The 27686-nt window shown below is 50.0% G+C and overlaps 1 protein-coding gene across 3 annotated transcripts; it reads right to left on the bottom strand.

The window, feature by feature from the left end:
• Positions 1-13412: 13412 nt before the first annotated feature.
• On the bottom strand, positions 13413-16235 carry LOC121671164 (transcription cofactor HES-6-like). 3 transcript variants are annotated; one of them, XM_042042412.1, is made up of 4 exons: positions 15772-16235; positions 15278-15373; positions 15054-15132; positions 13413-14646 (listed from the first exon to the last, which is right to left on the bottom strand). In XM_042042412.1, the coding sequence occupies exons 1-4, from the start codon at positions 15829-15831 to the stop codon at positions 14201-14203; spliced, it is 681 nt and encodes a 226-aa protein (XP_041898346.1). In that variant the 5' UTR covers positions 15832-16235; the 3' UTR covers positions 13413-14200. The 3 variants fall into 3 exon arrangements, with proteins under 3 accessions (XP_041898346.1, XP_041898345.1, XP_041898344.1); XM_042042411.1 differs by lacking the exon at positions 15772-16235 and having other exon boundaries at positions 15054-15129; positions 15278-15756; XM_042042410.1 differs by lacking the exon at positions 15772-16235 and having other exon boundaries at positions 15278-15755.
• Between the last annotated feature and the right edge of the window lie 11451 nt (positions 16236-27686).

Raw genomic sequence — 27686 nt, 5'->3', positions numbered from 1 at the left:
GTCCTGGCCTGGCTGCTGTTACATTCCCTACCTGGAATTCACCACACAAGTAATAGCAGCACAATAAAAGCCAACAGATGAGCTGGTTTCTTAACTTGGCTTTGAAGTGGGAGCATTTGGTGCTTTGCTGTGCTCAGGTCAGGGCTCTGCTACCAATATCAGGGTTCCAACAGCAGGGACTCCCACGCCGTCATGGTGCAGGACATGGATGCCTGATGGTTTCACCCTTCATTTGTTGAGTTTTTTTCTTTCAGTTCATCCCAGTTTTTCTTGGTGAAATGCATCTCCTGAAACTGCACTGAAGGTACACACTGAAATCAGCAGATCTTGGTATCTTTGTGCATGAGTTCTGGCTTTAAATTAGCTGTTGTCTCATGGAAATCTGGGCAGTATCTGTCATGCCTCCCAGGGGGACGTATTTTGGTGGTTTTACCTGGCTTTTCACTGAGTCTAGTTCACCAAATTTAGCAGGGCTTTGTGTGGTTTAAGTGCCATGTGCTGTAACTTGGCAGAATCCGTCTGCTCAGAGGAAACCTGGGCCATTTCTCTCTATTGCTCATTTTCTTTAAATATAACTGTGCAGCTGGTCCCTTGATCATCTCAAACCAGGACAGGGTCTGGTGCTTGGTAAGATTGCCTCTCACACCTGATGGAGGGTGCAAAGGAGGATGGGGGACAAACTGATCATCAAAACAGTGATTAAAAACACTCAGGTGAAAGTTTGTGAGCTTTTGTTTGGGGTTGTGTGAGATAACCTCTCACACTTTTGAGGAGAGCAAAGTCCTCCCTGCCTAACACACTGTGGCACAGGAGCAGGGGTGAGGGATGAGGGGCAGGGCTGGGGAGGTGGGGAGGGGGCTGTGGTGCAGGAGATGAGCAGAGGGAACCAGCACTGTAGAGAAAGCCAGCACAGAGCTGAGGGCAGGGCCCAGCTCTCCTACATGGCGGTGTGGGACTGTGTGGTCTCTCTTAGGACACCAAAGGGTTGCTCTGTTCTTGAATTACTGTGTGTCTCATTTCTCCAGATCATACACTGGAATAACATCTGCATGCAACCCCTCCACCACCCACAGCAGCTCCTGCCCTGTACAGGCACCAGCCAGGGCTGTGTGTGCCCACACTGCCCCAGAGCAGCTCACCTGGGCTGGAATTTGGCATTGCTCAGCTTGTTAGATGCCTCCGCTGCTCTTGCAATTAGCGTTTGTTTCTACGTTGTGGCTTTGTTTCCTAGAGTTCGTTCAAGTGGGATTTCAGAGTTTCACTAGGCTTTTGCAATAAAACACTCACTTGAAGGAAAGAAAGAAGAGATGCAGTTTTCAGAGAAGAAAATACCTGTGGGCATCAGTGTTTTGGTAGCTCCATCCTACGGAACTTATTTCAAATCCCTGTGCCTGTGCCTGTCATTTCCAGAGCCCAGCAACGACATTGAGTGCGTGCCCTAGCTGCCGAGAATTTTGGGTTATCCTATATCAGTATATTTACCTTCCAGGAGGTCTGGGGTGTGGGGGGCACACAGCAGCTGTTGTATTGTGCTGGTGTACAAACACAGGGCAGGTGTTGGCTGGCATCCTCTCACTCCTGTGTCAAGTGTAATTGCAGGAGCTGCCCCATTTCCGCCAGCTGGGAGAGTCCCTAGTGTATTCCTGTGGGTATTGTATTCCCATAAATATAGATTGTCACAGCACCCTGGAATGCTCTCCCCACCAGATTGTTCCCCACCAGTTGTGGCCGTGGGTGAGCCCCTTGCTGCACTCTGATTTCAGACACCAGCAGGGAGGTGTTGCACACCCTGCCCACACTGATGCTTCCGAGCAGGCCATCCATGCAGGCATGGGGAGCTGGACTGGAGGATCTGCGGACAGGTTTACCTCTCCAATCCCAGTTTGGAAAGGGCAGGTTCTAGCTGCACCTGGAATTTCTGATTTCTGAGGTTGGAATGTGGAGTCACTCAGAACAGGTTGTTCCCAAGTGGAGCACAACCTGTACAGGGAAGTCTTTGTTGATGCCTGTTTTTCTCACAGGTGTGATGTACACGTATTATTTTTGGCTCCTCAAAGCAGGCTTGGTGGTCATCCATGCCAAAGTTACATGTGAAATGAGGTATTTCAAAGAGACCAACACGGAGTTTCTCCTCCCCTGGCCTGTCTGTGCTACATCTCCTCCACAGACATTTCATCTCCTTCTTTGTGACTGCCTGTTCCTCTAACACGGATTTGATACCACCCAGAAAGGTGGGTTTCACCCACAGGCTGTGTTGTTGTAGGCAGCTGGGCAATGCTGGCTCTGGTAAAGGGGTTGGTTGTGCAGACTTTGAAACCAGATCAGAATCCAAAATTCCCCTCGACTGGGGAAGGGGTGGGGTGCCAAAACTCACCTCTGAAAACATTTTTTCTCCCTGTGAGTAGCCACTGCTACTCATGCACTGTGAGCTGAGAAAAGCTGGCAATCCCTGGGCAGACAAGGTGAGATGTGCTCCTGTCTGGGGTCAGGTTTGCAATGGAGGATAGCATGGTGGGAGCATAAGGTGTGGCGAAATTCCTGGAGAAAATGGTCTCCAGTAATCCAAATGGGAGTTCCTGCATGCTGCAGGCATCAAAGCAGCCCCCCTTGTGCAGGTGGGAGCCTGGGCTGGTCCCAGTGCCATAGCCAGACTCCACATGCCTCTGGTTTTGTTACTCATGCCTTAATCTTTTTATTCCCTTGGGGCAACTCATAAAAGTAATTGTAAAATCTTTGCCAAGGTGATGGGAGGAGAGGGGAAGCATGGGGGAGATCTCTGCCCCACTTGCTCCTTCGATGCTACAGCTGCCCCAGGCTGGGCTCACCCCTTCCCAGGGGCACCCATGCAGGGACTCACCCTTCTCCTTCCCCTTAGCTGTGTTGGCTCATCAAAAACCTTCCCTGGAGAGAGTGGGACCATGGAAACACAACACAGTCCCTCACCACCTCTGGTGTCCTCATGTGTGGGCTGCTGAGGTGGAGAGGTACCTCTGGAGAGATGCTGCTGCAGAGACCAGCAAGGGACCCCAGGGAAAGGACCTTCTGGAGAGCATCTCCCGTACTGTGAGGCTGCACCATCCCTTGGAAAATGAGATTAGGGCAAATATTTTTTTGTATCCCCCAGACAAGAGCACTGAGCTGCTGGGTATTTGATATGTCGGCGTGATTGGTCTCTGCCTGCCGCAGCAATGGGCAGCTAAGCCAGGGTGCTTAGCATCAGGAAATCCCTCACAGCACAGCAGCCTTTGAAGGCAAATGTGACCCTTTGATTGGCAGCCCTAAATCTGACTGGACTTAAAATAGGAACCTCAGCATCAGCTTTCTGAAATTCAGCTCTCCTCAAGCTTCATTTTTTTGGCCCTGCTTAATTCTGATTTCGACATACAGGCATTATATAGGCAATTTGCAAATGGAAACCATTAAAAAAAGCAAAATAAGGCTGTGCTACGGAGTGACAGCTTTGTGCTTACCCTGTTAACTCTTTCCGTGGGCCATCAGAGATGGAATGCTGTGTTAGGTGGGCTCCTACTCTCATCTAAAGTGATTCTTATGCTCTAGTTTTGTAACAGGTATTTCAAGCAATGGTGCAAACAGGGGAAATTCCTGTCTCTGACCTGGCTGTTAGACACCAAACATGCCTGCACAGGTGTATCCCCAGCTCAGAGGGTCGCCAGGCCAGAGGCCACTCACATCAGTCCCAGAGTAACGGTGGGTGAAGCCTCATGCTAAGAGCTCTCTTCTGCTTTTTTGCCTCCATTTCCAGCTGCCTACAGTATTTTTGATTGCTTACCCCAGCCAAAGAACAGTGAGATCCACGTATACTTCACCCCAGAGTTGGGAGTTTTTAACCAGTAATTAAACAGTCCTTTGTGCCTGCTTTCCAGAGGACCTCAAATCAGACACCTCACCCTGTCAACAGCTGCACAGCACAGGACATTGATGACAAAGATTTGTTTCTTTGTTTGATTTTAATCATTCTGCTTCACTGCAAAATCCCTTCCAGTTATACCAGTATAAAAGCACTGGGTAAACAAAGCTGATTTTGCTTGTCTGATGTGGTGATTCCACCGGTAGATTTTGCTGTGGTGGGGAGTTTTGCCAGTATAGCTGCACCAGCAAGACTGGCTAAGGGCAGGTGACAAGAGCTGGATGTGTATCAATTGATTGGCAGCCAATACACTGCATCTCCTGTTCAGTCACTGCTGGCTCAGGAATATGGTGAGTGAGGGTGTTTGCTCCCTAAGCCAGTATCCAGTGTGTTGTGAGCAAGGCATGGCTGATCCCTGCTCATCCCTAGAAGCAGGAATGTGTGGTGGGCTTCCCATCGTTGGGAGCAGAGCGTGTCAGGGAAGTGTATGCATGTGTTTGTGGGCCCGTGCTCACATTCCCATACCCCAGCACACCTTGAGGTTGGGGGTTTTTCTTCAGAGCACCCCAGAGTCAGATATTTCAGCACTCAAAGCCTGAGCTCTCTGTAAAACCCAGGTCCCCAAGCAGGCAGGAACCCCTCAGACGGGGCTGTGCCCTGGGCTCTCGCTGTGCCCCAGAGGTCTGAACGGGCTGGCTGCAGGGAAGCTTTTTGGCTGATCATTTCTGCCACCTTGACTTGCATTCAAACACTTTAAACTGGGGAGCTGCCAGTTGCACACTGCTGCTCTTTGGGTCTGGGTCATGCACAGACACGCAGGGGAAAGAATTCCTCCCCTCACCTCCTTATCTCCCCAGGAGGAATGCAGCATTGCCTTCATTCAGTGTACACACACCGTGCTGTCTCTAGGAATAACCTTTTGGAATTACCTTTTTGGAGCTGGGGAGAGTGGGATGCTAAAGAGGAGCTGATGGTTAGGAGGGTGCTGGAGAAAGAGGGGAGCATGGAAATAATTAGCATTTCTATCCTTCTTTTTCCTGAAAATGGTGGTTTTCTTGCTCTCACACCTCTGAAGTGTTCCTTCAAAAAAAGGAGGCCCCTTCTCCACAGCAAACAAGTTGTATGATCTTGGAAACCATTTTGTCCTGCCTGTGAGTGCAGTAACTCTTTGGAAGCTGAAGAGGAAGTTTCCCTGTCTCCCACCCGTGCCAGGCTCGCTGTCTCTCTGCGCTGTGTCTGAGGGGCACACCAGGAGCTGAGCTCTGATTCCTGCACTATACCTGATGGCAGTGTGTACAAGCCAGTTTGCTGCTTGCCTTATGCATTTCACTTCCCTGTCTGCGGTTGTTTGTCTCTGCTCCACTGTTGCGGGTTTCACTGCTGCTTTGAGCTGGTTCTTCTGCCCATGGTGGTGTTGACTTTATTGTGGAAAAATGTAGGGAGGCTCTCAGAGAAGCAATTATTTTATGTACTGGCTTTAGGCTCCTCATGTTTTGCTGCCTCCTTATCTTTCTGTTTCCCAAGAAGTCTTACAGATATTTCTTTATGTGTATGTTTATATGCATGCACACCCATCTATATATATATATGCATATACACATGCACACATATGGATATATATATGGTGGGCCAAAGAAACTGTTGTTGAATTACTGCAGTGCCCCTGAAAATGAGCGTGTATTCCCTTCACATATTTATTGAGAGGGGTTTTCGCATGTATTTGAAGGAATTTTAACAGATGGCAGCAGTGTAGCCATGGTGAGCACAGTCACCAGGTCAGTACCACGCAGTACTGCAGGTGTCTGGAACTCAGTGCAGCCACGGACATTTCATGGCTCTGAGGCAGCCAGGCTCCACTTCTCCTCAGCCTTTTACCTCCTTGCGAAGAGGTGACAAGATTGAAGAGAGTATTGTTGAAGCTATGAAGGACGTCTGGGACAAGGACATCTTGCCTTTGAGGAGGTGGTCATTGTCCACCTTGCTGTGGTTTCTGTCCCAGCTATGGGAGGACCTTTGGCTGGGAATGGCAGAGACACACTGGTGCTGGAGTGAACCTGCTCTTGTTCTAAAACACACAGCTTGTGTACTTGCTGTCTTGGTTGTTCATTTTACTCTCAGTATTTCCTCTTTGACTGATGAAAGCCACTAAAACCAGCATTTCCCAAGTAGATGGAGAATTTTGTCCTCTCAAGCTGGCAGCAGTTGGTCTGTCTGAGGGGAAGCCCCTGGCCCATGTTGGCTCCTCTGCCACGGGAGTTTTCCTGATGTCTGCCTCAAGCTGCCCGTGCTCTCTCAGGCCGCACCCTGGCCACGCGAGCGGCTGTGGAGGTGTGCGGTGTGGAGCAGAAGCCCTGGTGGCGATGGGACCTGGCCAGCTGATGGCAGGTGGGCACTACCCAAAACCATCTCAAGATGGTTTTCCCAGTGACCCTTCATGTGGAGGGGTGTGCCCCAGGCAGGCAGATCCCTTCCTGCTCAGACTTGCCTTCCAATCCTGAGGAATACTGCGGGCTGGCTCTCTGCACGCGGCTGGAGCGGTGCCCGCCCCGGGCTCAGGGAAGGAGAGCTGTCTGCACGCTGGGCGAGGCCCCTCTGATGTGCGTGCCAGGAGCTGGATACAGACACAGACAGCTGGATGAAAGGTGAAAGGTGTGTAAAATCCCCCCTGAGGGGCTAGGATTGAAGCTGTGAAACCAAAAGCTTATGGAAACACTTAAAGCTCCATCTGGGGTAGCCATATTTCCCTCCAAAACCAGTGGGAGCTGAGAGATCATAGGCTCTAACCCTACTGGTGTTTCATTTTGGAGTGGTCGTGTGGTTTTGAAGCAAATTTCCTAATTGTCCTCACTCTCTGTGAACTCTATGGGTTGGCAGTGCAGTTTTTTGCATACAAACTGGGTTCATTTTGGGGGAAACCAGATCAGAAGTTGTGCCTGAGCTTGCACCAGATGTTCTCCAGCTGTGGAGGAGGATGTGGTGGATGAAAGCAGCAACTGGTCCTCTGGGTGGCTGGGAATCACATGCATGTCTAGGAGCTTGGTCCAGGAGATTAAGCCTAGCTGGAAGTAACATCCTCGAGCAGCATGCATGGTAGGTGTAGGAGCCTCAAAACCAACTGCTTCAGCCAACTGATGATCTCTATCACACACAATTATTTGCTCACGTAGGCACTGCCCTTGAGCTTATGTGACCTTGAGCCCTTGGTGAGTAGTGGCCTCAAGTGGGTGTTGAAGTTTAGCTCTCCAGGGACCACCCCTACAGCTGCAGTGTGGCCTGTGCTGAAGTGTTTGCAGGCTTTGCTCTGCCAGGGTGAGGGTCGAGTGTCCCCTCTCTGTGGCAGGGTCAGTGTGGGCCATCAGGAGAGCATTGGCTGCTGTTTTACACAGTGGTGTTTGAGAGAATAGCCAGAATGGTTTTCTTCCTCCACTTCTTTCTGAGACCTCCATCAGAGCAGATGCTGGGTATTCCCTGGGGTCCCTGTGATCTGGAAAGTAATTGCAGCCATCCTGGGACACCTTGGGAAGGCTTCTGCTGCCTTCTGCAGCTGTAAAAGCACCTCTGCTGGAGAAGATCGGAGTGTGGGAGGGAAAGGGCTGGTAGTTGGAGGTGTTTTGCTGGGAGGTGCAGAGCGGCAGCCACCTTGCTGCCAGCAGTACCGCTGGCTGCTGTGCCCTGGCTGTGCTGCAGCTGGGCTGAGCAGCCTGACCAGGAGCTGCACTGGGCCAGGGAAATACCCCCAGGAGCACTTCCAAGCTCACCACCTTCAGGCTCTGTCCTTCAGCTACCGCTGACCTGGGTACAGCAGCAGAACCACCTGGCGAGTGCTCAGAGCAGTGCCAGTTTCCCTGCAGCTGTCAGAGGAACAGCTGGAACAGAAAGCGGCTCTTTTCAGCCTCAATTCCAAAGTTTCCCGCTCCTTCTTGTCAGCCTGGGGTATATCTCAACCCACACGCTTCCTGCATGAATCACTGGTGCCTGGAGTGGCCAGGAACCGCCTCCAGCAGGAACGGGCAGAGCCTGCTACTCTGATAGGGACATCACCTCCCAGCCGGCTGATAAGGGGCAAGGATGGGAAAAAACTTCTCATGAAAGCAACAGAGGGTCACTTCTCAAAACAAGGCATCTCCCAGCCACAAACTAATCTTCCCAAGCACAGCTTCCTGCTTTGATGTTACCTTTGTGTTCACTGTTGGAGGATAAGCAATGCCTGATCTGCGGGGCACATGCCCCTCATCGGTGGGGCGAGTTCAGAAAGGGCTGGTGCTGTGCACTGAGTGAGCTGGGCAGTTTGGGTCAGGTGGGAAGACCTGGGTTGACAGTACCATTGCCAACACAATGGCAGAATGGTAGGAGAGGAGTTGGGTGTCCCATGGCTGGTGGGGAATGTGACTTGGAGAAGGCTGAGAGCAGTGGGGAGGCTGGGCCAGGCACTGCCTGCCCTGGGGCAAAGGCTGCAGTGGTAGCAAGGGTACGTTTGCACGGAGGAACATGGCAGAGACAAGTGCTGGACTTGGGAAGGCAGTGGCACAGGGATTCATATGCCAGTTGGTTGGAGAGGTGCTTTTCAAGTCCTGCCTCATCTCTTTAATCTGTGTAATCCCTGGCATCTTGCTGGTGCTTTTCATCTGGAGATCTCCGAGATTAATACAATCATCACCCCCCAGCAGGAGACTGGAAAATTTCAGGTGCAGAGCAGGTGGAGGTGAGAGCTGGGACTAAAACAAGAGCATGCTTAGCATCTGCCCCACTCTGCTGCTGTAACTGCATCTGCTCTGGAGAACCACGGGGCTACTGACACCAGGTCCAAGGCTGTGGCTGAGGTCAACTGTGCTGGTAAACTCAGGGCTTTCCTCTGATGTCTTGGCTCTGTGGTGGAAAGTGCTCTCTGCTCATGGATTCTTATGGTTAAGGCAGGACAAAGCCCTGGACTCCTGCAGAGGTTTTCTAACAGGTGTGTTCATGAGGGCAGTGCCAAACCATGGGAAATGCCAGGAGCCACTGGTCTCCTTTTGCCCAGAGTATTTCAACAGCAACGTGTCTGGTTTGGAGAACCTGTCTGTCCAGATATTGCTTTCATTTTGTGTTCAGTGACCAGACTGTTCTTCTCTCACACCTATCTATCATAATATTATCTCAGCACTTTTGAGGAGTACATGAGGTGATGTGATTGCTATCCCATGTGGATTGCTTGTTCTCACAGCCTCTCCAGTGGGAAGGGTACTTATTTTAAAGTGCTTTGCTTTGTACTTTAATACCCACAATAGGCTAAGGAGGGTAGGGCAGAGGAAGGGCAGGGGACAGAGAGGTTTGAGGTTGTGTGGTTGCTCCTGAGTGGTTTCTTCCCACAGTCCCAGAGGGACCCAGGAAAGTCCCAGCTCCTACACAGGGTTACTCTGCCCTTGTTTTTGGAGCTGCTCTGTCCCAAGAAGCTCAGCCATGGCTCTCCTGCCTCATTTCACCATCCTGCCTAACATCTTCTCTTCTCACCTGTGTGGAAGAGAAACAGCTTGAGCAGTGGGAGATGGTGCGAACATGGGAAGATGCTTCTGGGGCTGCCAATTAGCCACTTTCAGGTTATGCCAATTTGAGTGAGAAGTTGTCCTACAGCAGACTCCTGCTGCTGTGAAGGAGGAGGAGGCTGGACAGGTGCAGCAGCAGAGAGGAGGGGGTTTGGAAGAACTCCTAGTAAAGGAAGGGCCAAATTGGTGTTGGTTTCTCCATCCTTCCTCTTGCTCCAGCAAGTCATTCCCTGCGGAGCAGCTTTCCAGTAGCCACTAAGCTTCTGTGCTGCCATTTCCCCATGCCTCCTTGGGAAGGGACCCTGGAGAGGTGGCATCATTCCTATTTCTCCTCAATGGCATTTTGCAGAGCAGAATGGACAGTCCTTCAGCCCTGAAGAAGAGCCCTTTGAGCTATTTCTAGAGGACCCAATCTCGTTGTGGCAGCAGGTGTGGGATTGATTGAAGAAGTCCATTTGCTTGGTGGACTTGTTGGAAACTTGTTCTAATATGCTTTTTAATTCCAAATATGTGGTAAGATTTATGCAATTTATGCTACCTAATGCAGGAGTCATAGGAGAGGCTCAGAGGAAAGCGTTCCCAGGTTCTGGTAGGTCCGTGGTGATGCCTCAAGCCACGTTCTCACCAGGACTTAGACTTATAGATGAAATATCTCAGCAGTGCAGAACAGATCCAGAGCTGACTTCAGCTTCTGCTGCATTATTCATGAGTATGTGAAAGCTGTGAAGAATGTGACAGACTTTGGGTTAGGTCCTTAGCACAGCTTTTCTTCTCATGAGATGAAATGTGAGCATGTCCCTCTTAAGGCAGGAATGCATACGCTGGAAGCTGTGGGATAATTGCATATATAAAGGGAAAGTGAAGTCTTTGGTGTTCTGCTGATGGTGGGTTTGTTTTCACTTTCCTCCCAAGAGGATCACTTCTGCCAGTGATCTGCAAGCACTCACAGCCATGGCAGTGTGGCTCGAATCAGTCTGAAAACAATGAATTGCTTTTGCATGGGGTTTTGCAAGGCCGCTTGCTTGGGAGTGCAGAGGATCAGGAGCCCCTCCAGGCCCACTGGAGAGGTCACCCTGGCGACACTGAATCTCCTTTTGGCCAAAGTGAGCACTCAGCAAAGAGGTCAACTGAAGATATAGCTCACGTTCCCTTTCAAGGTGCTGTGCTCAGCCCTCTCAAGTAGTGATGTGCAGGGGCTCAGCACCACTCCTAAATCCCTAAAGCATTTTGGCCTTGTTACTGAGAGTGGCTGTGGAACCCTCAGGGTGGGAGGAGGAGTAAGGGAAAAGGCAGAGATGCTCAGAGGCCCCAAGGGTTGTGCGTGTCTGGGAGAAGACAGCATGGCAGGGCCCCAGGTTTTGTTACATACTGATGAAGCTCTCTACTTTCGTAGTGGGAAAGGATTTGGTCCTGTTTTCTGAGAAATAAGTGAGAGTTTTCCTCTTGGTTTCCATGAGAGCAGGTCTAGGAGTGAAGTTTATATAAAGGGAACTGTTGTGCATGTGGGTGTTTCATCCACCTGGGCTTCTATTGCTATAAAAATCAGTAATTGCTTTGTACTGAACGCATGTGAGGGTCCTGAGCCTCGGGTCCAGCCTTCCCCACATCTCTGTGTACACAGCAATTGATCTCTGCTTTTTAATTCTCCATTCACAAATACACGTCTGGAACAGCACTTTGGCAGGGGACAAAGCCCAGATCTGCTGCTGTCCCAGCCCTGCATGTGCTGGGGAGATGCGATGCATCTTGTGACCGCTTCCAGCAAACAGGTCTGTCTGGCCATGCCTGAGCCGAGGAATCTGGTCTGGGTGCTTGTGTTGGCTGTTTTCAGCCTGCACGTGAGGTGCAGCCTCCCTGCTGTCTGTGCCTCCAAACCCTGTCTGTGCCTTGGGAATGCAGTCCCAGCTGGGAATGGGGGTGCAGCCTGCAAGGTGCTTGTCTGGGTGCTGGGGGATCCATCCCCGAGCTGTGCTGTGGCACCTCTGGCAGTCCAGAGACACAGCCACTGGTGCTGTCTGCAGATGTGAAAGCAACATCTCTCTGGGCTCTGCTACTGTGTCCAGAGCCTGTGTGGGGGACAGCTTCATTCACCAGGTGATGAGGACTGTGCTCTCCACTCTGCATTGGCCAGCTGGCTGAGGGAGCTGCTCTATTCCTTTTCCTGGGGAGAAGATGGTAGCAGCTGGCAATGCTTTTTTGGGTTGTCAGTGGAGAGGTACTTATATTGAAGAGCAAAGTACTATTGCTCTTGTACAGTCCTGGCTTTGGTAAAACCAGATGGGTTTGAAATAAATATGGAGCTCCTTTGTCAAACATAATTAGAAGCTGAAATTCATGTGTTTGAAGTACTATGAGTAATCCTCTGCCTTTCTGCAGAAACATTGGTTTTTTTACTGAAAACTAGTGACTTGCAATGGATTCCCACTGTACTGGTTGGATAAAGGACAAGGAGATCATAAAAAAAGTCACTCTTTGTTTGAAATGAAGGCAATGAAAAATGAGTGTCTTGTACTAAAACTGTTACTGGAGATTGTTGGCCAAGTATTGCAGTCTCACTTTCCTATTTTTAAAACTCTCTCACCAGCTGTGATGTGACCCTTCCCTCCACACCCACAACAGAAAAAAAGCCCTTACTGATTAGAAACAGGAAATTATAAAACTCACTAACGACAAAGTATTTTCAAAGACACAAAATAAACAAGCAGAGATAGTGGGAAATAGATCTTTCCTGCTGATCTCTTTTCAGCACAGTAACCATAGCTAATAATTACAGTCACTGGGGATTTACAGCTTTTAGAGGGAATGTATGTTTTTAAGATGATGCTGTCAAACTGTAGTAAAATATTTTCATCACAGTCTCTCCCAGCATAACAGTAAGGTGGCCACGAGTGTCATGAGATGCATTACTGACACCATCTAGAAGTATAAGAACACTTCAGGCCCTATCTGGGGTAGGGAGCGGCTCTCCTTGCTGGTCACACTGGTGTGCAGTGGAGGTTCCTCTGGTGGGTGCAGCTGTGGGAGCTCATATGGGATGGGGTTTTTATTTGAACTCAGCAGTGTGTGTGATAGTAAACTGGGAAGATCTTTAATGTCTTTTCTCTCCCAGGATTTCGCAGTTTTCTTTGCCTGATTGGTTTCTCTATCCATGAGTTTTCTGTGTGCTTCACCACCGTGGTTTTCTTGGGGTGGCCCCACTTCCCACCCTCCTCTGGATCTTTGCGGTGGGATGATGATGATGATGATGGTGATGATGATGATGTGTGTTTTCCACATTGGTGATCACTCCAAAGCATCCTGCCCCATCAGGAAAGTGGGAAGTCTTCATTTTCAAGCAGAAGGTGGAAACTGAGGTTGAGGTAAGATCTGTGGAATTCTGTCTTTACCTGACACCTGACCCCATGGCTGAAGAAACCTACCTTGCCTCCTTGCAGCCATGTGTAGGCCACTTGTTTCTCCTACCACCCCTATGCCACTGCTCCTAATGGCTACTCAAGAGGGCTGGATAAAAGGGAAAGCTTCACAGAAAAAGATGCTAAACCCGGAGGTGCTGGTTTTCACTCCTTCGGCACCTCGTCAAATAGATCTCGCTGCATAATGAGCCCCTCTGAACTGCGGGGCCATTCATTAGTATGCGTGGTGTTTGTTTAAGAGCTCCCTGCTCTTTTATTTCTGCTGTGAGGAACTTTTAACTGCCTTTGAGATGAAAAACGGGCACCAAATGTTGCCAGCAAGCGAGCAGATTTGTCCCAATCTCCTTGGTCCAATTTGCAGGGAATTTTACCTTCTGCCCTTTAGATGATCTTTGTGATTCAGTTATAAGTAAAAGCTAAAGCATCGACCCAGGCTGATAAACCCAACTCCCTGTTTCCTTCGTAACTTTTAAAGTGTTCCTGTGATCCAGGCAATGCTGTCTCTATGTGTGGTGCACACTGCTTTCCTACAAAGTGTCAGGGGCAAACCCCAAACCAGCTCTTTCAACTGCATTGAGGAAAAACTTTGTGAAAGAAGAAAACAAAAGCAGATGCTCAAACACTGTTTATTCAGAGCACATGGGACAAGGCTGGGAGAAATGTCAGTCGTTATCGTCAAAAGGTTTATTTAGAACTTTTAGTTGTGGAAACAAAAAAAGTCCCTAAATATAACTATATGTAACATACATATATATATATACACGCACACACACACACATACAAGTTTAAGAGCAGTGTCAGGATGTCTGGGAACAGCACAGCCAAAGTGGGCAAACCAGAGAGCATTTCTAAACAGCCTAAAAAGTCCAGACCAAGTCTCTCCCTTTCTCTCTCTCTCTCTCTTTTTTTTTTTCTCCTAATCATTGCAGCATTTTTACGGGACTCAACACGGGAATCTCCTACACTGCACATGGATAATAATAAAAATAAAAAGCAGAAGAGACCAGTCGCTTACCCTTTTATCCAACAAAGGGATCTCAATGGCTTATGTGAGATCTGAAAGGTAAATTTGATGCCAGAGAGGGTTGCTGCTTGTTGTCTTGTATTTTTATTAATAGAGAGTTAATTATTTTAGAATGTAAGACAAGAAAACGATTTAATTATTATACACTAAAGAGCATGAGAAGATTCTATACAATAACTTAGATGTATTAAATAAATAAAAAATAATAGCAGCCTTCTACAATGCAGGCTACACATAGGTTTACTTCTGCTTGAAGTACCCTGGTCTTTAGTACACCTACAGGAACAGATTTGCTCCACAAGTGTTTTAAAGAAACATATCTATAAGATACATACTTAAGAGTGTCTAAGGTTAGGACAAAAATTGAAAACACACTTTACCATGGTCTCCACATATCTAATGACCCCATTCTAGGGTTGTTATGGGAAAAATTCGGCTGCAGAACCTGTCTGGGAGGTGCAGCATCAACCTGGTTGAAAACTGACAGCAAGGGCAGCTGGAAAGAATTTTTGGAAGCTTGCTTGTTCTCCGCAGGGTACAGGCGCTCCTGTGATGGGTTTGTCCCTCGAGTGCTGCCCTTAGGGCTCAGGGGACTTTTCTGTGTCAAGAGAGGCTGCTGAGCCGGGCTCAAAGACCTCAGTGCTGCTTTGCAGGTGTCTTCACCAGACCTGGGCAAGGATTTCAGCAGGTGGTTTAAGAGGCGTGCCCCGAGGGTCTTGTCCATCCACTCGCAGGTGAGCAGGAGGTTGTGCACCTCGTGCATGCACTGGATGTACCCAGTGCTGTACCTCTGCTGGGCTTCCAGACCCACTTTGGAGTCAGCTGCATAAGAGAGGAGACAAAGGGGAGCTGATGAGTGGATGAGAGCTGCCCGGGGTGTTCCTGCTGGGGGTCCCTGCTGAAGTCACTGGGCTTTACTAGAAGATGCTTCCTTTGCACGGGGAGGGTGAGCAGGGAGACCCCCTGCCCTACTGCCTGCCGCCAAGGCAAAACTGCACCATAAAGCAGAAATCGGCTCTGGAAGGAAAGAACACCTTCCGTGGATTAACCAGTGCCCAGCTCCATCTCCCCATCTAGTGGAGAAAGCCAAACCCCAGCAGCAGCCTGGGCCTCGGCCGGTTTGAAAGGTGCATGTGCCAGGCTGCCAGTGGAGCAAACCTGCTGGCACCGGCTAAGGGACTGGGAACAGGGTTAGGGACAGGGCACAGGGTACAGGAGTGGGCACTCACCCATCATCTTGCTGCTCTGGATGTTCTGGAGGTGCTTCACGGTCATTTCCAGGATGTCTGCTTTTTCCAGTTTAGACTGCTGATGAGGAAAGAGCACAGCAGCTAGAGGCAAAGATGGGTTTGCACCATGCCCAGTATCTCTAAAGATGAGGCATTTCCCTTTCCCCCGCAACCCAATTTCCCACCAGCAAAAGCACAAAAAGCCGCACAAAATGAGCACTTACATCCAGGTGAAATGCACCCACAACAGTCTCCTTTAGCTGGTCTAAGCAGTTATTAATCCTTTCCCTTCGCTTCCGCTCAATGAGGGGTTTCCTTAACTGGCAAAGAAAAGGAGCAGGAAAAATTGCAGTTGATGTTTTCATTTCCCTCATTTCCCTGCTGCAGTTCAGCAAGGCCAGAGACCCCTCCCCTGTGTGAAGCCAGGGCAGGGTGACACTGCTCAGCAGGGACAAGATGTGGTTGGAGTGTGTGCCAGCTCCAGCCACGGCCTGTCCCTGAGGTGGCATTACCTCTCTCCCACTTCCACTCCTTTCAAACAGAGTTCACCCCATCAAAACAGAGACAAGGCATAGAAAGGAAGCAGAAAAACACCTGCATGAGTTAAATTCAGAGAAAGCATCTTTCTAATATGAGAAAAAGCGTTGTCCCCTTTCTGTGTCCTGGAAGCAGTGGCCCGGCACCCCTCATTCACATGCCCAGGGCAGGGGACACCTACCTTCCTCTCCTCCTTGGTGCTGGCGACCTTGTGCGTGCCGGCGGTGGCCGCGGCCGTCATCCTAATGCAGGCAGCCGGCCCGGCTCCGGCAGGACAGGACGGGACGGGACGGGACGGGACGGGACGGGACGGGAAGGAGGCGCTCGGGCAGTGGCTCGCTCCCTTTCCAGATGGGCTCTTTGCTGCTCCGCTGCTCCTCGGCTGTATTTATAACCCCGAATTAGCATGTGAAAGGCAACTTTCCTTGGCGGGACTTCTTTTCCCACACGAGGGGTCGAGCCCGGAGGTTTGTGGCCATCAATCAAAGCTGACAGGTCACTGCTTCTTTTCAATGACCACGCCAGCCCCCCCAAACGGCGACAGATGTCCAGCCTCCGACGCTGGGCTTTGGAGGGATCTTTTGTTAGGGAAGAAGGGAAGGAAAATGGGCGCGCTCTGAGCAGCTTGCCCGGCTCCTCGTTCAATTTGCACAGATTCCCAGGGAGGGAGACAATAGCCGGGAAGCGGTTGAATTACACCTGGGAAAATGCCTTCCACTCATCTTTTTCTCCTCTATCTCCTTGAAGTGATGCCTATTTCTACCTGCTAACCTGACCCCAGTCATTTCACATCATTGTAACAGCCTCTTAATTTAATAACCGAGTACTTCAGCTAGGACTTCCTGCTCCCAGGGATTATTTTACAAGGAAATGATGGTCGATTAAAAACTGTTGACAGCAGACACCCGTAGGAAGGTTGTTTCCATCACAGAAATCCTCTAGGGAAAACATGGGAACTTTATTTACCTCGTGGGAACCTGAATTATCTGTTGCACCTGTGTGTATACAGGAAATATGTAACTCTTCTGGTTTTTGGCTGCTCTGTAGAATTTAATATTAAATTTACAGGGTATTGAAGATGCAAACAAACCTAGAGGTGAGTTAGTCCTGTGGGAGCTTTACTTCTTTGATTTTTTTCCCCCATGCTGAGAGCCTTGGGTGCCTTTGTGAGGAAGGGGGTTTGTCTGTTTGCTCCTCTGGAATGCTGGTGCAGGAGAAGAGGGGCCTTTTGAGGAGGCTTGGTGTGGGGTGAGAATGCACTTTTATACTTCCTCACTTCTGCCTGGTTTGGGGGAGAGTATGAAGGTGTTTTTCATGACCTTGCATTTGCTTTCTGACAGTTGCTTTGCTAATGAGCAGGATTTGGCAGTGTCCTGTTGAGTCGCACAGGTGAAGCCCTTTGGATTGGTGTCAAATGTGTCACCTTGCTGAAGTGGAGAGGAAGCAGCTGCAGCGGTTCAGAAGCACTGTAAGCCCTCCCAATGCACTGGTGGGATTTTCCATCTCCCGGGGTAGTGCCGTGGCTGCAGAGCCCTCTGCCCCTGCAGCTCTGGGTGGGGACGTACCCCAGCGATAACAGCGAAGACATCACGTTGTCCCTTGCTCAAGCACTATGTGGGTGTGAGTGTGTTTGCTTGTGTGTCAATGCAAACATACCTGAAGCATGTCTGCACGCCCTGCTGCCTGGGCTCATCACGAAAACATGTTCCCAGCCATGGGATCTGGCAGGCAGAGGCTGTTTGTCAGTCACATGCAGAGCTGGAGTGCACTCACTTGGTTTTATAAGTGCCCTACTTGGCAGTGGCCTGGGACGAGCCGGTGTGGTTGTGCTGGGAGAGGAGAGTTGGGAGGAGAAGGTTAATAACTTATCCTTTGTGCCAGGTTAAGGGATGGCATTCTTATCTCAGGTGTGTTGTCTTCAGAGCCAACAAAATGAGATCCCACCGCCCCAATGCAAGAGGCCTTCACATCAGCCGGCCCGGGCTGCTCACCAGTGAAGACTCCTTTGGTTTTCTAAGCCTTTTCCAGTCCACCCAGGAAGTGGACTGTTGTTGGTATTGATAAAAGGTGTAGCTGAGGCTTCTGTATTGCCAAGTGATTCCAGCAGCTCGGCCTGGAGGAGGCAGTGGCCAGGCTGGGGCAGGGGGCACAGAGCACACCCCTGGCTCTGGGCAGTTTTCTGCCCAGGCTGGAAGTGCCTGCCCATCTTCCCCCACCAACACCTTGTGCAGAGAGCGGCACCTTCCCAAGGCACTCAGGGCAGCAGGGGGAAGCCTGAGATCACCTTAGCTCATGGCCCAGCTGAGCATGGCATGGGTGTCAGCACATTCAGAATTACCTAAAAACTCTGAGAAGCAAGTTCTGTGTCTGTTGGCACTGCTGCAGGGTGCAGCAGCGTGTGCCCCCCATGTTAGTGGCCCTGAAGGCTGGCCAGCCCCCAGTGCCACCAGGAAAGGTCACTCAGGTATCTGTGATGGCAGCACCTCCTTCCTCACCCTCTCTCCCTTCCTTGACTTTCACTCGCGGCTTCTGCCTCACTCTCCCTACTGCCTCCTTTGTCCTGCGAGCCGCCACCGAGCTCCGGGGCGGCGGGGCTGTTCCACGAGACCGGGAAGCGAGGTGGTGGCAAGGCTGCGGGACCCCGGGGACAGCCGGGTGCGAGGGGAGGCCAAGGGCAGCGTGGTGGCCCCGGGTGCCCAGCCACAGCCCGTGCCCAGCCCACGCCGGGCATCTGAGCCCCGGCCTCGGCAGGGCGAGCCCCCCGGCTTGCCCACGGGCATCTGCTCCGGGTGAGCTCATTTCAAGGTTCATTTGTAAGACAGCACCACAGTGAAAAAGAAGAGCAGCTTTTGCTGTAAACAGTTATTTTACACCTCTCAGTCACGGCAAAAGCCTTTATTTCGGAGGCGGGGGGTGCGGGCGGGAGAGCTGCCCTGGCTTTGGGGAAGGCTGACATCTGTGCCGGGGATTGTAGGAACCCAACAGCCCAATGCAAATGAGCATTACAGGAGCTTTCTGCAAATTCCCGCTTTCCTTTTGCGTTGCCACTGCCAGGTTTCACTGAAAAGGGGATTCTCCTTTGTAAACAAAGCCTCCCTTTTTTCCTGGTCTTTCCAAAAAAAAAAAAAAAAAAAGGAAAGAGAAAGGAGTGAGCGCTGCTTAGAGTTTTCTTTTTTGCTATTTGTCTACATTTCACACCCCGGAGAAAGAAAACAACTTTTAACATCTGTTCCTGCAGTTTTTAAGAGGGAAAGAAAGGCTCTTGAAAAGGGGGAAAGTGTGGCAGATGTTGGCAGGTTCCCTCCGACGCAGATGTCTTGCTCCGAAGAAAACTTTCTTTGGGGACTGGCGGCCAGGGCTCCTCTCTGACTCGGGACACGCGACTGCCGAGCGAACGGGGGGACGTGGGAAAGCGCCGCCGAACAAAGGGGCTTATTCAAACAAACCTGAGAGCCATGAACAATCTAATAACCAGCAGAGAAATGGTCAGCAGCCCCCGGCCCCACCAAGGAGGGCTTCGGGGCAGCCGGTGGCCACGGGACGAGGGAATTTGACCGTGTCCCCAGGGCTGCAAGCGGGAGTGTCCCTTCCTTGCCCCCTGCCTGCTCCCTCTGGGGCGTCCAACACGGTGCTTTGGCCGGGGACCATCCTTCTTGAGGTGCTGAGTGGTCTTGGCTGCTCTGCAGCCCTGGCTGTCCCACACAGCAGCACAGGAGATGGAAGGCAGGTACCTGCCGGGCAGCTGGGCTGGGCTGGGCTGCACTGTCCCACACACCGGACAAGGCAGCACCAGAGGAGGGACTGTGGAACAGCAGGGATATCTTTGATTAGGCTTTTAAAAGGAGCTTCTGTCAAGATAATAATAATAAAAAGCCTCCGTTCGTATTGATTACAACCAGTTGAAATAGCCTTGTGAAACTGACTTTAGTAGGAAAAAAAATTAATTTTAATGAAAGCAAAAAATTGTGAGAGAACCTTTCATTCCCCTTCTTTCTGGCTGATAAAATAATTAAAAATAAGATTTTGCCATGAAAGCTGGTAATGTTTCAGCTCAGGCACTTCATAGGAAGCAAGTGAGAAGCCCAGAGAAAAAGAAGCTGAGCCAAGAGAATTCACATAAGAAAGTAATTAATTCCAGTTAGATGTTAAAGCTGAGGAGCTCTGTGATTTTTCCTCTAATTCCTGCAATTTTCATCCTTCTTCATCTCTGTCCCAGTCCATTTTCTCTGAGTTCTGGGCAGGGCAGAACTGCTCCTGCCAGCAAGGCTGCCATGTGCCAGGACAGCTCTTCCACTTCCCTGCTCAGGGCTGGAGGGGAAAGCCAGGTGAGCTGAGCTGTGTTTCTTCTTTGGAGGCCAAGCACTGGGGAAAGGAGCCCAAAACCCTGCTGGGGGTGTCACCTGTGTTTCTCCTGACAGCAGAGCCCTTCCTGCGTGGCAGTTGGGAAGCAGGATGCATCTCAGCTGGACTGAGGAGCTCCACACTGCAGGAAGGATGCTGCGTGTCACCAGAGACCTGTGCACCCGCCCAGGCCGGTCCCTCCTGCCTCTTGCAGCTTGGGGTGATACTGTGGGCACCAACTCAGAACCTGCCAGGACTAACAAGGAGGCTACTTGTGCAGTACTGAGGCAGCCCCAAGTCCAACCTAGGCCCTGGCTGGTTAATGAATGGCCTCCCTAATGCAGCTCAGGCTTTTGCAGGCATGGATTTGCTGTAGGAGAGTGGGAGGAGAGCTGGGCAGGTGTTCCTGAGCACTGCTCAGTCTGCAGTGTGGGTCACAGAAGGAGTACTTGATCTGCCTTGTTTTCCAGACTAGGGCTCATCCAGGTTGGATTTGTCCCCAGTTAAGATTCTGCATGCACCTGGTCTAAGGTGTCCCTGCTGGCTGGACATGGGACTGAGGGTGCCTGGCCCCAGCAGAGCTGGTGAGCGCTGTCAGAGGGAGGGAAAGGGGTCCAGCTCCAGGGGTCCTGCCCATCCAGCACTCCCACATGTCTGTGGGTTTGCTGGGGCTGGTTTTATGACAGCAGCTCTGCCTTTGGCATGTGCAGTGACAGGGACTTTGGGAAGTGAGGAGCAAAGCATAGGTCTGGCAGCGGGTAGGGTAATGTGGGGGCAGTGGCTGCTGCCAGCATGGGCAGTGGGTTGGCCACTGATGTGCAGCCATGGGGCACCCTCTGCACCCTGTGCTCCCTCCCTCGGGTTGGGCTCCAGGCCTGCCTTGCCATGAGCAAACACTCTCCAAGGAGAGGCTGTTTTACAGGGAATTTACTCACTCTGAATAAAGAGGGTTTGTCCAACTTTTTCAGAAGGTCGGTTCTGGCTCGAGGCTGAGGTTTTAAAATGCAGAGTAAAGCTCTCATTCAAAACATTTAAATCTGGATGTTTCTCAGCAACTATAAACCCCAAGCAGCCTGTCCTGAAGCCCTGCTTCACCAGGGCTGTTCTGCTGCTGAAATGTTACAGCAGGGGAGGAATGTGAGGAGCAGCAGGACGTGCCAGCGCGGTGACTGGACGCACTGGGTCCGGAGGGTGCAGGCGGTGCCTGGGCAGGCAGGCTGGCTCCCGGTACACAGGCACCTCAACCACAGTCTCTCAGAGATTACTCACTGCTGGATGGCCCCGGGGGGACCAGGGCTATGTCTCCAGACCGGCCTCAGTTCAGGATGTTGTACCTGTCATGTCCCATCTCAGCCCAGTGCAGCAGTGTTTGCAGGAAGAACACATGTCCTGCAGCCTGTCCAGGACAGGATAGTGCTGAAAATGAGTTGGTCAGAAAAGCAAAGGACATTTGTATCTGTTCTTGGGATGTGTGTGTGGGGGAAGCATTTGCAGTCATTTGCTGTGTTGAGGAGAATGGGCTGAGAGCACAGCCCCAGTGAGCAGACGCCACCCACAATGGGACATGGGCCCAAGAGCACCATCAGAGCTTGCAGTGAGGGAAGCCATGGCTGTGCTGGAGAAGGCTGCTCCAGACACCCTTTTTGTTGGAATCCTTGGGGATGGAGTGACACTGTGAGTACCAGGTCACCGTTTTTGGCAGAGGGCTGGGAGGCGATGGGGTTTGTGGCTGGGTGAGTATTGTGTGGCGAGTGGGGAAGAGTCACAGGGCATCTGGCAGATGAGTTTGATGTCTGTGGTGAGTGGTGGCCTATCAAAGCCTGTGAATTTACCATGATGTGGGCAGGATAGGAGTGCAGTTGGAAGTTCACCTGCTCCGCCTGCTACAGGTGGAGAGAAAGAGGTCATATACGGCATTGGACGGTGCCACATGAAGTATTTTCATCATAGAGAAAGTCCAGCTCCAAAAGTAGCACTGAACATCTGGAAATTCTGTTGACATCCCTAAATCCATCTCCTGTACCGAGTGCACCAAACCTCTCTGGCCCCAGCTCAGCCTCTTGTGTACCAGCTGGCGCTACCATCTTTGGGAGTGAACTCCTGGGATAGGAAATAATTACAAGGCTGGTACCAGCTGAGTAATTCTCAGCTTTTCTTTCACACACCCCCATCCAGTCTTCATGTTAAGGATCAGCTGATGCTCTTGCCATTGCTCAAGCTGTCTCTTGCCTGGCAGGTTAGCAGCGCTCCAGGCCCCACAGGAAATCTTATCTGCTGCTTCTCAGCTCAAATGCTTGAAACACAGCTCCTGGGCCAAAAGCGCCTTATAGGAAGAAGAAAATCTGATAAGCTGTGTGGGTGGTGACAGGCTGTAAGGGTTAGCCCCTTGCCTGTGCTGAAGAGGTGGTACAAGGGAGAAGAGCCAAGCATCATGAGGAGAGCATAGGGGACTTTGAGGGACCATTCAAGGAGAATAGTTGAACTTTCTTTATGCAGCATGCTTTGAGTTATTTCATTCAGGAGGGCAGCGCTGGGTATTCTCACACTCTGTGTGTGTGAGATGTTACCAGATGCCACCTGATAACAAGCCCGATCTGTAATGTAGCAAGTGCTTGGTTTATTCAGTAAGCTTCACCTTCACAGCAACGTGGATGCCTGACTCCCCACACCTTGGAACCCCAGGCTCAGTACCCTGTACCCCAGCCCTGCACATCCCATATCGCAGTCCCTGCACTTCCTACACTGCCTGTTTCTTCTTAGCTTCTCGGTTCTTGAGGCTGCAGAGTGATCTGGGTTAAGATTCATCTTTGTGAGAAAAATATCTCTTCTGTGAGTAAATGTGGCTTTTGTCCCAGCTTGGCCCCACACCAACGCTTGCTTTTTATAGTACGTGTGTATATGTGTACTGTCACCACATCCTGACCCTTGACACAGAATACCTTGTCAGCATGAATGAAGCAACCAGGCCAGCCATGGGCCATGCTCTGCAGGAAGAGTGACCTGTGTGTTGTCCTGGGCCCCGGTGGTTGGGCTGCTGCAGGGGCAGCCAGACAGCCCACAGGGGTACTGGCCTTACCAGCAGCATTCCCAACCTGCTGCCCATTTCTGTTGCTGCAGGGCTGGGATTGCAGCACCTGAGGAAGTGGGGAAACACTCACTTGGGTGTTTTGCACTTTGTGGTTCTGTCTTGGCACAGCCTGGCTGCTGCTGTGACAGTGGGAAACAGCAGGGTTTAGGAGGGGAAGGCATGAGCTGCAGGGTCTCTGGTCTGTGTGACCCAAGTCCGTCCTGGATTGTATATGAAATCTCAAAATGTTCTCTAAGTTTTTTTTTTTTAATCTGTATTTTTGTAACTAATTTTCTACCAATTAAATCAAAAGGCTTTATACTATTTTGTTTTTCTTTATGAATACTGTCTGGTTTAAACCAACTCTCCTCTTCAATTTCTTTACTTCTTTCCCCTCTTCAGGTGCATCTAGGAGACTGTCCTTTATGACAGGGATGAGCATTTCTTATTCCTGTGGAGGAACCAAAAGGGGTAGGAAGTCTTGCTAGCTCCTGGGGCACAGTCACTTTGGGGTAGGAAAACCATGGCCCTACATGGGGTAGGAAAACAAGATGAAGAGCAACCAGGAGCTGTGAGAAAGGTGGGTGATGCTCCATGGGCTGGTCTGGGAAGAAGAAAAGCAGAGTTTGTGCTTGTTTTGGCTTCTCCATAACAAGGCCATGTAAAATAATAACAAAACCCCCACTGTCACAACCTTTTTTTTTTTCTTACTTGTTTATTTTAAACATGAGGAGCTGTGCTCTAGGTTTGCTCTGTCAAAAAGCAAAAGAGGCCACAAGACACATGAGTTCCCCGAGGAGTTTTCCAGAAGAATGCCTGTGATCAGCTGGGTGTCTTGTTGTGTTTCAAAAGTGATGTTTCATTCTGTCTCCCCATTCCAGGTGTGTCCGTACAGACATGTGCCGACAACGATGCACTCTCACACCTCACACAGACAATTTTCAGAAGATACAATTTTGTAGCCCTTTTCCAAGGCAGTGCCTGACTTTGAAGGTTGGGACAGCAGAGGTCTGGAGTCCTCTCCTCATGGGGAGCCAGGGATCTCATCAGGAGAAGGAGGAGAGGCGCAGAAGAGCTTTAGGGAGTCTCAGGAAAGGTCCTATATGTATTTGCTGATGTTGTCAAACGATGTGACAAGGGCTCCTGTGCTACCTCAGCCCCCAGCAGCTGAGCCCGAATCCAGCTGAAGAGCAGCACTAAGCCTGTGCCCGTCACAGGTTTCTGCTGTAAAAGCTAATTTATTAGTTTCTGCAAAGCCCTTTGAAGGGGTAAAGGGGTAAGCAAGTGCGTAGCAGCATTATCCAGAGGCTGTGAGCTTCAGAGTTTAACAAGCACTATTCAAATATGAGCCGAGTCAGTAACCTTGTAATTTCTTTAAAATGTTAATGGACAGGGAAGCATCTAAAAAAAACCCCAAACCAACAGTCATTTTCAGCAGTGTTCACAGCCTTGTGTCTTTCTGCTTGATTTGGGATTCTTAGTGTACTTGCTTCCACTTCTACTGAATTAATGGATGTATTTGACTTTTTTTTTTTTTTAGCTCAGGAAGTACATTCTATGACAGTGCTGTCTTGCTTTTTTTGTTTTTTGATTTCTGTTACTTCCTTTCATGTTTACCATGCTGATGGAAACCTGGTTTTGGCTTTAGTAGTAGATCCTTCCTGGAATGGATGCTGTGCTTTACAGATAACTTTCAATTGTTCCACAGTGATAAAAAGTTTATTAAAATGACTCGCTCTCCAGGAAAGGAATTTGCAACAGATTTTTTTCCTATGATTCTTCAGGTAATTGTTTTTTCTTTTCTGACAATATTTACATGCTAATCCTTAGTTCTTGTGATTTGCTATAATGTTTTTAAAATGTGTTCTCATTCTGAAATGGAACCTTGGATTAAAGATAAATCATGGAATCCCTATAAGGGAAAAAACCCCTAATTGATATGAAGGACAATTACATTTATTTGTGTTTTCTACCGTAAATAGGATTTTGGGGGTCTGAGTCTGCTCATTATGTATTAATTGAATGAACTGAAAGGTAAAAAAATACCCACCCGCAGATGTTTCTTTGAGAAAAGCTTCAAGAGTCTGCAGTGAATGTCTCCAGGCAGTAACGGGTGAAATGCAGTTTTGGGAACTGTCACAGGCACTTGTGAAACCTGGTGATTAAATTCAGCCACTGCAGCTTGGTTCAAAGTCCATGGAAAGACTCAGAATTCTTCTTCTGCCAAACGTTAAACAGAAGAAATTCAGCATAACTGCAGCTGTCCCAACTTCTAATATTTCCTCCCCTTTACCCTGAAACACCTTGTCAGGAACCAGGCACACAGGCTCTGCTCTGTGAATCATACCAGTCCATGCCCATGCCCAGTTAAAACATTAAGTGGGTGTTGGTTGTGTTCTCCCCTCCTTGTGTGTTTGTCCAGACAGCTGGCAAGACGACCCAGAGCATTTCTTGAGGTGATCTGTGTCATGCCTATTCAGATGGCCATGGAGGTGGTAGAGCCCCTCCATCCCATCGCATGGCAAGGGGTGACACAACTACAGCACGGGAGTTATTTCTGCGCTCCCTGCCCTGCTCCTTCCACAGTTTGAGCTCTGTACAAATGGGGCTCCTGGTGGGGAGCTCTCACGTGTAACACTGCCAGTAAAACTTCGGGCTGTGGGCAGTGACATCCAAAAGTGCGTGGCCACCTGCAAGAGCTGGGGGGATGCTGTATGGGACATGATGAGAGGCACTTGGGGCCTGCTGCCACAGCAGGAGACTGGGGGAGAGGAGGAAGCACTCTACGAAGGAAAAGGGCACGTGTGTCCTGTGGAAAAGAAAGACAAAGCAGGCAATGGGTTACAGGGCCGTGTGGAGAACTGAGGGCGGGCAGCCCTGGAGAGCTGCCGTGGCATTCCAGGAGGACGCCTGCGTGAGGTAAGGTCTGAGGGAAGAAAAGAGGGGAGCAAAATGGAGCTGCTTGAAGGAGGATTAATTTTACAGGCTGACATACCGTTTTTCCCCAATTTTGCTATTTTTCAATGTGGGATGGTGATGAGAGGTGTTAGAGCTGAGCTGTAGGCCTCCTGGGCCTCCCACCAGCAGCAGAAAGCCCCACGATCCCATTCAGCACTGTCCTTCCTAAGCAAAGCACCAGCATGCTTGCCTTTCTAAATACTTTTTTTTCCCCCCAGTGAAGTAACTTGGATTTTTTTAATGTTTACTCACTTCCTAATTTGCAAGGATTAATTAATTCACAATGGATCTCTCAGTCATGGCTGTGAATTAGCGAATCATTAGTGTGCTAAGAGCTCTCTCACATGCTGTATTTAATCCCTGCTTCTAAGAGCTTAGAAAAATCATGCTCTCTCTGCTCAGGGGTTTCTCTGCAATGTTCAGGGTTGGTGATTGCACTGAGCCCATTTCTGGCATGATCTCTTTTCCAGTGGTCATTTGTAAAGCAGTAGTGTCTATTCTCCAGGAGCTGGTATTGAATCCCTTTAACAGTGCTTGCCTTTAGCGCCATCTCCTCTCTTCTCAGTACCCTATTATTGTATGTTTAAACTTGAATGTTTTTAGCCTAAGTATGGGTTAACAATTAGAACTCAGACATACACATCCTTTCCATGTTGGCTTTGAAATCAACTATTCCCAGCTCACAAGTGGGATATACGAACTGCCAGCATTTTGCTGACTGCACGCCGTGGGTCCAGGTGACCATCGAGGTCCCGTCACCTTGCACAGGCACCATGACCCCACCTGCTTCAGGTCCAGTGCTGCTGCATCTCTTACATCTTTATAGAACAGCAAGTATATATTTGAGGGATATTAGCAAGTATATATAAATCTATACTATGCATACACACACACACTTGTTTATCCCCCCACGTCCTGTCCCATGAGGTGCTGAGCATGGCAGGGTTGGCTGGGGTAGCCCCTCTGTGGTCCCAGCATGTTGACAGGCTGGACCTGGAGCCCGTGGTACCTGTCCAGGGAAGTATCCCCATGGAACCAGTGCTGCTGCAGCTGCCCAGTCCCACCGCGCAGTGCCAGCCTCTCTGTGCTCCCGTGCTGTTGGATGCAGGGATGGCTGCAAGTGTGGTCAGGTTTGTTTTTCCATGTCTGAGCTGTAGCACACAGCTGATGAAGTAAATGGGTTAAGGAGACCCCCAAGAGGTCAAGAGGCAGCTCTGCCCACCGACATGTGAAGTTCACCTGCAGGGAACTGTGACATGTGGAGTTCAGAGCAGCAACACGCTGCTGCAGGAAAACATTACAGCATCGAGAAGCCCAACCCAAACCGTCCCCAGCAATGAGATGAGGAAGTGCAGCAAGGGGATGTGGAGACATGTAATCAAAAAGAAGCTGAAGGTAGAAGCTGTCGGCTCACAAGAAGCTTACGGACATTTTGGGAAAGCATGGCTGCATATTGGTACTGCATCAGACCTCCTGGGGCAAGGTTTCACCTTGTGGCTTGTAAGAAATTCATGACTTGTTCCATTAAAAATGTATTTTCTGCTTTAAACATATTATACCACACTAATGGACAATATCAACTTGATCTATGCTGGGAGAGGTGTGGGCTTTTCTCCATCCAGGCTAATTTGCATTTATCATGGTGACAACAATAGATAAGTATTACTTACAGGGACAGAAAACCAGTCTGGAGTCTGTCCATGCCATGATGGAGACTGCAGAAAACCTCC

Source organism: Corvus kubaryi, unplaced genomic scaffold (genome assembly GCF_017639235.1).
Source record: "Corvus kubaryi isolate FWS band 111438036 unplaced genomic scaffold, C.kubaryi_AGA036_p1.0 37397, whole genome shotgun sequence".
In the NCBI taxonomy this organism is placed as follows: Eukaryota; Metazoa; Chordata; class Aves; order Passeriformes; family Corvidae; genus Corvus; species Corvus kubaryi.
Note: the sequence above shows the minus strand (reverse complement) of the source record. Positions and strands in the feature narration are given on the sequence as shown.